The sequence below is a fragment of the Haemorhous mexicanus genome, chromosome 5 (genome assembly GCF_027477595.1).
Source record: "Haemorhous mexicanus isolate bHaeMex1 chromosome 5, bHaeMex1.pri, whole genome shotgun sequence".
Taxonomy (NCBI): domain Eukaryota; kingdom Metazoa; phylum Chordata; class Aves; order Passeriformes; family Fringillidae; genus Haemorhous; species Haemorhous mexicanus.
The window spans coordinates 43,890,414-43,902,516 of record NC_082345.1 but is presented as its reverse complement, the minus strand read 5'-3'; the positions used below and the strand labels follow the sequence as shown (position 1 = coordinate 43,902,516).

At 39.1% G+C, this 12,103-nt stretch overlaps 1 protein-coding gene across 3 annotated transcripts in view; it reads left to right on the top strand.

The window, feature by feature from the left end:
* The first annotated feature begins 5,435 nt into the window (after positions 1-5,435).
* The window catches only part of USP15 (ubiquitin specific peptidase 15), a 61,395-nt gene continuing 54,727 nt past the window's right edge, over positions 5,436-12,103 (top strand). For all 3 annotated transcript variants that reach the window (XM_059847007.1, XM_059847006.1, XM_059847008.1), the window contains exon 1: positions 5,436-5,580. In XM_059847007.1, coding sequence (XP_059702990.1) covers positions 5,492-5,580 — 89 coding nt within the window. In that variant the 5' untranslated portion in view covers positions 5,436-5,491. The remainder of the gene's footprint in view (positions 5,581-12,103) is intronic.

Here is a 12,103-nt window from a genome sequence, read left to right as displayed (position 1 = left end):
TTGAAAATTGTTTGCTTTACAAGATTGTGTGAATATATTTTCAGGTTACAATAAGTCTAACCAGATTCCATAGTAACAGTAATGTTTTATTCTATAAGAGATATAGAAAAGAAAAGCAGAAACCACATATCTAAAATGTACAGTATTTAAATATACCTTTATGTAATTTTGTGTGCCATGTATTTAAAAGATAGACCTCTAATGAGATATTTCCTTAATGGCTGTCATTCCTACATGTACATGTTCGTGCATGTAAAATGTGAAGTTGTTCTAATGTATTTGGCATATTGCTGCATTTTCTTCTGGATTTCAGTGATATTTACTTAATTAATTGAATGTGAATTTATTAATAATTTAGATAGCCAAACAGTAAAAATATGCTGAAACAATTTTACTTGTGCCAACAACATTTAGTTCTTCAACTTGTCTGTTGGCTGTATTAGGTCCTGCTATAAATCTCACCATTATCTCTTTCCACTTAAGCACCAATTATTTTCCTTGAATAGCAGTCTATTTTTAGCACACAATGTGCAAATCTCACAAAACCTAACTTCTACATTGTGTTTAGATTTCATGTATCTCCAACACCTAGTGCTTAAAGCCTATATTATGAATCATCCTTTTAAAACCATGGCTTTTGAATTACATTGTTGATATGCTTCGGGCACAATTAAGGCACTTAATTTTATCCCTTGCCTTCAAAACCAAACAGCTCATTTTGGAATCACACAGGAGAAAATTTGTATTCATTTTGATCTACAAATCAAATACAGGAATTCATAACAGTTTTGACATATCAGACAACCATGGCTAAAACCATCATACCTTTGAAATTAGTATCTATGTTTAAAATTCCTAAAGGAATAACATTTTTGAAGACACATACAAATGCTAATTAATTCAGCAATCTAAAATAGGATGGGGTTTTGTGTAGAAAAAAAGCACTGAATTAAGGAAAAGGAAAGTAATTTTATCTTGTGGAACATGGGTAATTATTGCTTACATTAATATCTGATCAGATCATTAAAAAGCTTATTTTTCAGAAATTCTTATTTAAAGTCCTAGGTCATTAGAATTTAACATATATTTAAGCGTGTGTTAAACACATGATTAATCAATAGGAATAGAAATTATTAGCTACATTTGTTAACGTAAAAAATTATCTATTTCAATATAAATATTTCAATATTTCTATATAAATATTCTAAATATGTTCTATTTAGAATATATTTCTTTTAAGTCTTTCATATGTTATTTGAAGTCATTCCTTAGAAAATTAAAAACAAAAAGGAATGCTCTCCAATATATAAAAAATTCAAAATTGGAGAAAATGGAAGACACTGGCTTTTCTTCCATTGTCATTAAATTAGGAATACACCTGGGATACCCTTTGTTAATCTCACTGAACTTTTTTTATCATCATTCCCCTATATTTACATCTATCATCTTTCTGACTTAATCTGTCCAGGATGCCTGATCCTAAATGTATTATATGAAGGGGAGAAGGTAAAAAAAACTGTGCCTGTAGCTTCATACACATTAAAAAACTATCCATTCCTTTTTCAAGAGCCTTTTTCTCTCATATGAAAGATGATTTTGGAATTACTAAAATTGTAGAAAAAAATGTAACAGTCTGATTAAATCAACTGAATAGAAAACCAACACATTTTTAAACGTTGGCTTTTTTCTTATCGCAACAAAAGTGTTTTATTGCAATAATAGCTAGTAAAGTCAATTCCATCTAGCTGAAACAAGAGTATAACATGGCTATGTTCAGCCTCTCTGGATGAGGTAGGTGAGGCACAGACTGGATTAGGAAGAGGATTCAAATCCAGAGTGCAGTCATAGTTTTATGTCTGGGACAGAAATGGGTATCTTAATTACACATTATTTCTCTGTCTCTCAGTCTGTAAATTTTATCTTGCATTTTCTCTCTCTTTTTAAAAAAATGTTTATTCTTACCTGCTCCTGTCCATCATTCAACTCATGCTTTCTTGGGTTCCCCCAATTTTGTTACCTACTGAATTTTTTTTCCTGTATCTTCCCCTCATGTTTACCTTACAGAAGCCCTTCTTTGTCTTGTTTAACTTTAGTCTACAGTTATTTCTGTTTTCTTGGGTGTCTGACTGAACTGTCTAAAAGAGGCTTGAAATTCCATCACTTAAAAATTACCAACTTCCATTCAGTAAAAAAAAAGGACAGGGAACAAAAACAGCAGTGGTGGCACTAGGAATTGACTTTTTGCTCCACTTTGAATTCACAAAAAACATATTCAGCTAATTAAATTAGCTCTATGAGGGTTTCCATCAGATTTCTCAAACAAAAGTGAAATTATCTTGTTTTCCTAACAGTATGTGTGAACACTACATAGAAAATGCACTCATCATATCCATTCTAGCATGTCAAACTCTGTGTCTGATGGAGCTTCAAACTGAAAAGGAAACTCATGCAGCCACCAGAGGCTGTAACCACAGACCACTGGGGCAGGGAATCTGGAGCCCTCTTTTCCCCCTCCACAAATTCCCAAATGTGTTGTAGGTGATTGTCCCGGTTCCACTCAGGACAGGGTTCATTGCACGGTAGCTGGGAGGGGGCATGGCCAGGACCTGGGGCTTGTCCTGTGCCATCTCACGCCCTTGCCAGTGGTGGGGGAAGGGGAGGCTCCTCCTGGGACAAGGAGTACCTTCTGGCCAGCTTTGGGAGGCAGAGGGAGCAGTGGAGTGGCACTGGTGCTGAGCTGGAGCGAGTGGTAGCGGTGGTGTGGCTGTGGCCAGCTGGAGCTCATGGGTGAGCAGTTTTGCATGTGAATCACTCTCTCTCTTTTGAACACTTTTGTTATTAACACTGTTGCTGTTACTGTCCATTTTCTTAGCTCATTGCTGTTTCCAGTAAATTGTTCTTATCTCAGCCATGATCCTCACCATTTGGGCTTCCAATTCTCTCCAGCCATGCTGCAGGACAGATGGGGGCATGGAAGGGAGAGCAAGCAAGCAGCACGCGGTTTGGAGTCTCAGTGGGAGCACTAAATTTGGAAGTACCACTCTTAAACCATGGCAGCGGTCTTGAAAGAAAATAAAAAGCGGTGGAGTGAATTACTCTGTATTACCTGTGAGTGAGACTTGCAGCTGTCTGTTATTTTTACAGAATTTATTGTGTATCCAAGTTTCTACTATTGAGATGCAGAGCTTCTCACATCCCCAAAAAGCAAGCCATATTTTAAGGTTCGTTAGCCAAGTCCACTAATTGACTTGAAAACAAGAACTGAGAGCTTAAAGTTTATGTTGTATTGGGAATCAACAGAATCATCAGTTTACACAGCTTGTTATCTGCAGCCCACTTGCTGAATCTGTGCTGCTCTACACTGTATTAATTGCATCCCTTTTTAAAATCAACAAAAAACATGCTTACAAAAATTATTCCATTAGCAATGAAGTCAGGCAAGGTGGAAGGCCCACTGATAGCTGAAAGGTGTGCCACCTCATCTAGCTTTACAGTATCTTGCATTCACTTATATCACAAGCAGTAAGATTTAAATCTGTATTACAAATGCCTGGGTTTTATTAGAGAAGGTAGGTCATTCATCACTACCTCCAGTGCTGTTTCTCTTTACCAGGTGATTTAAAATGTAAAGATTCTCAGGCACTGTCTAGAACTTGGAAATAATTCCTTGCCCTCTGATAAAGCTTGAAAAAAAAATACCCATATTTAACACTAACACGCATTTTCCAAGAATGTGAGTTACGTTTTGGGTACCATTCCATTATGAAATACAATTGTTTCATGTGAAGCACTGGTAGTCCTCGAAAGAGTCTTACTCTTGTCTCTCCTTGGTAATTCTTAAAGCTCTGCTTCAAATGGCACATTGCATGCTTTGCTGTCTCTATTTGTAGCACCTAATACCTGTCTAGTACCCATTTCTGTACCACAAATCACTGAACTCAGGAATAGGAGCTCTTTCAGTGAGTAACTGCAGTTATGCAACACAAAGCACAGAGGCGTGGGTGGCTCCAGGTGAACCTTCTGGCAAAGTAAGCTGTTGATGGTCCTGCTACAGCCTGATGAACAATGAATACAGTTTTCCAGCACCATGGATTGAGAAAGATTTTCCCCAAAATTTCCATGAAAATATAATTTCTGTAGAGATTCAATTTTGGAACAGAGGTAACTTCCAGCGTGTAAAACATTATTCTTATCTGTTAAGCCCTGGTGTGTGGGGGGTGGGAATTTGTCAAAGTTCTTTCTAAACTTGGAGATTCTAACCAAGAAATTTATTCCTGAAGTGCCTGGAAACCTTCTTCTCGTTGTTCAGTTAAGTTTTCTCTCATTAAATGTAGCCATTAGATCCATCTAGCTCTCCCTAACATTTATGTTTTACTTCCTTCCCCCTCCTCCTGGAATTTCACATTCCAGCTCCTAGAGAAGCCATGAATGTCATCACCAGTCACTCTGAGCTCCTGGGAGTTCTTACATATTCAATATGATTTTCGTATTATAATTTTGCCTTTATTTCAATGTCATCATCCTCACTGATAATCCTGACAAAATACTTACTCAGCTTTGTACTACCGTATCTGCATATCAGCCTTCCTTCTATTTTTTTTTCCTTTTTGCAGCACACATATCTAAATAGCACTTTTTAGTGCTGTTTGAAACAGCTACATGCTAGTAGATTCTAAGTGCTAATTAGCTAATAATGCCTTATAATACTTAATTGGCAGCCTAAGATACACCGCTGGTGTTAGTCACACAGTGGGGCTGGGTGGAATGACTTGGGCACGGGAAGGGGCCAAGCTAAACAATTGCAGGCATTTCCCTTACACCAGCTAGATCTACAAGAACAAACTCTTGTTTTCAAGTGTTTGCAACCAACACCCCAGCCCTAAATTCCCACACCATTTTGATTCTTTGAAATCTCTATACAAACGTGAAGACAGCGAGAAACCTGGTTATGTAATGTGGGGCCTGTTTTTTGGTTGTTTTTTTTTTTTTTTGTCTGTGTGTGTGTGAAACGCCAAGCAACAGGTTGCACTGTTTCTACAAGGTTCAGGCAGGAGCGACTGAAACAAACACAACAAATCACCCGCTCGTTTCTGCCAAGGTCTGGAAAAGCTAATGCGAGTCACACAGACTATTTGAACCCGCCACAGTATTCGCACAACAACACAGACAGTATCATCATAGGAATTATGGTGATCCAAACCACTCATCAGGCAGCGAGGCGTCAGGGCTGTAATTACACACGCGCTCCAATCAAGGCACGGGGGAAAATGCCGCCTGCCCGTCCCCCCCGGCTGGGGGCGGAACGGGACCGGGCACCGGCCGGCAGACAAGACCTCCCGGCCGCGAGGGGGCGCTGCCCCGCCCGGGCCCGCTCCGGCTCCCACCCCGCGGCTTCTGGGAAGGGCGGGGCCGCGGCCGCCCCCTGCAGGCGTCACTCCCAGCATGCAGCGCGGCGCGCTCCTGCCCCTGCTGCCGCTGCCAGGCGGAGAAGATGGCGGAGGGAGGCGCGGCGGATCTGGAGACCCAGCGCACGGACGTCGCGGCGCTGCTCAAAACCGCCCTCCGCAAGGGCGACACCTGGTGAGGAAGGAGCGGGGCAGCTCGGGTGGACCGGTGCGGGCGGCGTCCTCCCGCCCCCGGGGCCGCTTGGCTGCCGGAGGGACCGACCTCCTTCCCCTCGCCCCCCCCCCCCCCCCACCCGCTCCCGGGGGCGGCTCGACGTCTCTCCCGCTGCCGCGAAAGTGGAGGCGGGTGACAAGGGCAGGGAGGCAGTGCTGTACCACGCGCTTCCCGCCGCTCGGTTCCCGCAGCTCCTGCCAGGCGGGGAGCGGCCGCCTGGATGCGGCGGGGCCTCGACCGGGCCCGGGCTGCGGGCGGGCGGCGGGGAGGCACCGAGGTCAGCGCCCTGAGGGGAGGGCAGGGAGGGAGCGGCCCGGCTGCCGGGGCGCGTTGCCGGGTGGCAGCCCCGGATGGCGGGCCCGGAGCCCGCACGGGGCTTGTTTTGGCTGCGCGACGAGTATTGAGGTGGGGGAGAAGAGCTCTGCTAGCAGGCGTTTCTTCCATTATCCAGGCTGAAATGGCCCCAGCGTCACCTTCACGTTATCAGAAATTATATCTATGCTCTGGCCTAAGTGCCCTGATATTCGTCCGTGGCTGTGACAAGCCTTGAGTTTAAATTTTATTGTGACTGTAAACGTGTTCGTTTCCTAAGAAAGAGTCCCTGAGGGTGTGAACGGACCCTTATGATACCTTTTCAAAGATGAACGTTTGAAAAATATGTTTTTCTGGTCAGTCGTAAAATATTCCGTAGTATGTCATATAAGTTAGCAACAGAATAAAATTCCACGGTTAAGTAAGCACCTCTTTTTGGCATGTATTTGGTAATTGAGCTTTTATAGTTGTAGTTCTGTGAGGCTAGGAAATGGGACCTTATTTTAGGAGGGGAAAAAATAAGGAACTGGCACTTTTTCCACGACTCAACCTCTTCATCTCTTCCTGTGTGAAACTGTCACCCAAAGACAAAGGCTGAAGCATTAACTTAGTGAAAATTAACTATGAATACACAGAAGTAGAACTAGCCCACCTCATTTCAGCTGTCATCACTCACTGTTCCAGTTCTATAAAAGACTATATTTAACAGTGTTGATACTGCAGCATGTGTCAGAAGCATACATTCTGATGCATAATTCAAATACTGCTGAGTATATGTTCGGTTTTGCCATACGAACAGACTGCTCTTGAAACTGGAAAAGTGTAAGAAACTAGAAAAAGGAGTTGAATTCACATGGTAGTGTTGAAAATGACCAGCAGTAGTAAAGGTGTGCTTAGGCTTGATGTCTTTCAAGATTTTTTTTTTTTTATGATGTTGGGTAATTCTGGGTTACTAAAACAATGTTTCAAGCAGTTAATATTGTTCAAAGTGATAGTACTTTTATGACTAGTTGATATGACCGAAACAGTAAGTTTACTGTGCTGTTTCCTTTTTTTAGTACGTTCGATATTTTAATACAGAAGAATCAGTTATGTGGGAAAGGCTTCTAAATGTTCTGTGAAAATATATCTAGCTGTGATTGACACTGATATAAGTCAAATATTTTAAAACTGAATAAGCTACAGCAAAGTCCCATTAAGTTTTACTCATGAACTGTTAAATCGAGCTACATAAATGTGTATGCTTGTGCATTCATAGGATTTATATTTCGACTGTGCAGCTCTCTTCACAAATTAAACGGTACGTTTAGTCCAAGTGCTTTTGTAGAGGTATTTTGTAAATGGCTTTTTGATCTTTTGGGACATCAGTAAGGAAGCAACGCTTAAGGTGCTGTAAGCCATGATTCAAAATTGCATTGATTCAGTAGTAAATATGGCTGAAAAAAATTTCAGGAGTGCCACACCAGCCTGTTCTGTTTGAGCTTTAAAACACTCCTTTTAAAAATACTAGCATGTACATAGAAAGTCTTTTCCATGCTCTTCAGAATTTAGGATGGAGAGAGAAATAAACTACATATGGAAAGTATAAAGCTTGGGGGGTTTTCTCCAAGAAAAAAGCAACTAAAGAATAGAGCAAAGAGAGGCAAATCTTAGAAGCATCTATGAAGTGGCTGATGTATTTCTTCATTAGTTCTTCATGTACACTGCAGAGAGAAAGAAATAAAATTGACTTGAAATGCAATATTTTTAGAGTTAGGTATTGGAAGAAGAATTGCTAGAACTGGAAACCAGTTGAACAGGTGGTTTAGGAAGCTGTACAGTTTGTTCCATTAGATATTTTTAAGGGTAGTTTGGGAATAGTATGCATGAAGCTGTATGTATATTGCTTCAGTGGACAAACAAGGTTAGTGTCTTCTAATTTCTTCAGCTGCAGGGACAAGATTTTGGGTTAGTTTGTCCCAGTGGTCTTTTCTGCATTCTTTATGGCCAGTTAATAAATTATTAAACTCTGAGAGATTGAAGATTCTTTCATCTCTCCATTTATCCTATTTTTCCAAACATATGTTAAAAATTAGATTTTTCCAAGAATGAACTTCCTTTGTTTATCAGTTCTTTTGAGTAATGTTGTTTACTTTTGTTAGTAAATTCAGTATAAAAACTACACTTATGTTCCACAGAACTTGAATTAATATAAGTTTTACTTCTTGCAGTACTGTCCAAAGGATCATCAGGTTCTGTGGTTCTTTTCTCTTTAGGAAAAGAAAAAATGCTGCATTTCATTGTATGTCTCACAGTTTTAGCATCTGATACAATTACATCTCAGTATTTTGAAATTCTACTGGTGCTTGACAAGTGAGGAGAATTTATTTTATGAGGAGATTTTACCCCCTCATTTAGAATGACAAAAATTATGGGTTGTTACAGCTGCAGGCAAATCTGAACTCACTCAGTGTCTTCTACTCTCAAATTGAAGAGCTGTTGATGTTCTTCAGATTTTTAGGCACAGTATCATTTGTGTGACCAACTGGTCTTGATGATGTCATTTGATGTCTTTGTAGCTGCAGTGATATTTCTGAGAACCTTGCCAAGTTTTTAGTTTTTACAGTATCACTGAAGTACAGTTTTCAATAGTGAAAGTTATTGATCTTGGAACAGTTTTGTCATAGAGGGGAAGACCATCAGTTTTTCTGTGTGACTTATTCGGTGATTTCTCTGTAACTTCTTCCCCATGTTAAAGTGTGATTTCTTGGTTTTACCATTAAAACCACCTTCTGGCCCTTACTTCCCTGCAGTTCGTGTTCTTTTGTGGCTTAGTCAGAAATGTTGTCGCAGTAGCTCGAATATGACATTACAAATGCTTTTACACTCCTGCACATGTTTTCCCTCCATGGTCTGGGGTATGTAACCACATTTCTCACCTTAGGTATCACCTGCCAATGATTGTTTTACTTAAAGTGCATAATAGTGACTTAAAAATAGCTAACAGCTCAGCAATCCGTTTTACCGCTTTTTCTCTGTCTGCCTTCCAGAGTTTCCCTACTGTCCTGTCATCTATTGCTTGCCATAATTTGTGAGCTGATGAGAATATAGAAGTTACTTGGATAAGAATTAGGCAGTTACAGTGGACAAAAACTATCACATGGAGTTTATTTAGTGGCTAAGGGAACAAATGCAATCATTAGATGATTGAATAGGGAATACTAAGTAGGAGTACAAATATGTACTGTATATGGAATATAATATTGAAACCGTTCTACTTCCAGTTCTGGTGTCCACATGTGACAGAAGATGTTCATTTAGAATGAGTTCAGACATCTCAAAATCTAATAGGGAAAGCAGAAGCCCTGTCTTTCAGAGAAGAGCTTGGAGAACCTTTTTGTCTGTTTTGCTAGAATTTTGTGTCATGAAATAATTACATAAGAGGAAGATGTCTTCTACGATAAGGATTTTTAGACAAGCAGATAAAGATTTAAGACACTCTGTAAACTGAAGCTAGTCAAGTTTAGGCCAGAAGGAAGATGTTGATTTTCAGCCCTGTCAGCCAATGAATTTTGGTGCCAGTCGTCACTTCACAAGAGTAATGAGATAGATTCTTAATCTCTTCTTGGTTTTTTTAAGACTTGCAAATTAGTAAAACCATGGAATTATAGTATTTTTAGTTTTCAGATGTGTCTGATATACATAACTTCTGAAGTTCTGCTGAGTCTAAGTAGAGTACTGTTGTTATCCATGTAGTACATTTCTTGGATGGTGAAAATATATTCTTTTCTTAACCTGTGGGCATTTCATTGCCTTTCCAGTTGTAATACTTGGTCACTGAAGAGAGTAAGTAAAAATGAAGTGGGGTAAAAATCCTTCCCAGTGAGTGATCAGTATATATGATGAGTTCAACCTTAAGGGATTTTTTTCCTCCAGAAGTGAATTTCTCCACCGAACATATAAGCATTTTAATTCTGGCTGCAGTGAAAACTCAGGAATCTTGATGAACAGGGCTATATCTGTAGCCATGTTTAATAATCCTGTGCCCATCATTGATGATAGCCTTGATGCTGAAGTGCTTAGCTTTAATAGCGTTTTACACTGTGGACTTCAAAGAACATGCTGAGTTGGAAGGGACCCACAAATATCATCAAGTCAAACTCGGCCCTGCACAGGACATCCCCAAGAGTCAGGCCATGTACCTTTTTCTCAGTACTGTCCTCTCAGTGTTTTCCGCATTTCATCATCCATTATTACGTTGTACATGAACAGAACCTAGATTGAATGTTAATGGAAGATTTTACTTGATTTCACTGAGGGCATGATGAGATGTTATGGACCTGCACTTCAATAATATTTTGAATTATATTCTAAATTATTTTGATAACTTCATAAAATGAGAAACAAGGAACACTATGTTAGTGTTCCAAGGATAGATTAAGAGTTGGATGGGTTTTTATTTTCTAATGAGGTTTAAGTTGCTGATTTTGACTTTTAAACCTTGTGGTTGAAGTTTGGTGTTGGGTTTCTCTCACTGCATTTGGAGTGGTGCTGCATGTGACCAGTAGTTTACAAAGATTTTAATTTTTCTGGACAATACATAGAGTGGAGATGAGTAGATGTATTTTTCTTCTGTTAATTGATTAGGTGAGGCGAAAGCATGTTAAAATCATGCTTGTTCCAGGCTTTTGCCTGAAAATTGATTTGTTAGATGATTTTTTTAATGAAAAGTCTTAAATGGAAAATTTCTAAGGGTATACAAAACACTTGTATGGTTCTTAATAAAATGTTCACACTGAAATTTTAACATAAAATTGCACTCCACTAATTTTGGCTGAATCGTACTTTTTGGTTGGCCCCTTGGTTGAAGAGGCCTCTTTGGCCTATGGATGAAGAATGTGCGGCTTAGACTACTGTAGCACATGATGGCAGTGGAGCATAACTTGAGCTGTAGTGAGAATTTGATCAGCTGATTTGAAATCTTGGTGCATTTTGTTGAGCTAAACACTTATTTCTGAAGAGGAATCTGGAATACTTGGACAGATTTCTTAAAAATTGGAGTTAACTATATCTTCTTTGTCTTTGACGCCTGCACTTTTTTCTTGTGGATTTACTTATATTTTGAATAAAAGGATGGTATGGTTTGTGTGATAGAGTAGAATAATTATCACCATTTTGAACTTGAAGAACTTGTTAATTTTGAAAGAAAATTGAATTTGAAGGCATCTATTAATTTTGTGTGTACTTGGTCAAGCAATTTTTGTCACCTTAATCAAAGTAGAAAGACAGATACAAATCCTGTCTTATATTCTTGTTTTTATAGTTGCAGTTGTTGCAAGAACAAAAATCAGATGCTGTGCCTTTAAGTAGGAGTCCTAATTTGCTTTCTGCAAAGTAGTTGTTCCACTTTGTCCTCTGTATTGCTTAATCTGTACTCATGCACAGTGAGGAGAGTAAAAAAAAAAAAATCCTCACCTGTCTCTCTGGACAGTTTGCACAGTTTTACTGTTAAAAGTGAAATAGCTTCTGTTCAGAAGGTATGATGTCCCAGCAGTACACAGTGCAGAATGAGTGTCTCTCTGTGAAATGTCTTTATTGCATATCAAAGTTTTCTGGTTTGAATTTGAATTCAAAAAGCTGAAGTATCAGTCAATATAAATAAATCTAGATTACTTGTATTCTGTCTGTATGTAATGGTCACAAGAATTCGGAAGCTTTTGACAGCAGTGGGAAATACCGAGATCTTAGTCATACTGCTCAGATATTTTTCTGTCAGCTTGGATGTTGATGTAAAGAATGAATGCTGTTGTACTTGTGTGATGTTTCTATTATGTTAATAAGGTTTATTAAGTCAAAATAGGCAGTAAATCACAGGTGAACTTGAATTACATTAAAAGTTTCAAACCATGGCAGAATTTTAGAAATGAGTTAGTAAGTTTCCTGGTAGTACTTTCTTTTGTTCAGTGAGCAATGTCCATGTAGTAATGCAGCTGTGAAATTTTAAAACTTCCAGAAACTTAAAATTTATTTTTATTATTTGTTGAGTTTTTATTTAAGAAATAAAAGTTTATTTCAAGTGTTGTAATAGCTTCAGATTTTTGTACTTGTAAGTTAATGTGCAAAGGCTGTAAGTATTTTGGGCTGCCTTGAGTCTACAGTTGATCATTTGGTCATACATAAGGATATGGTCTTT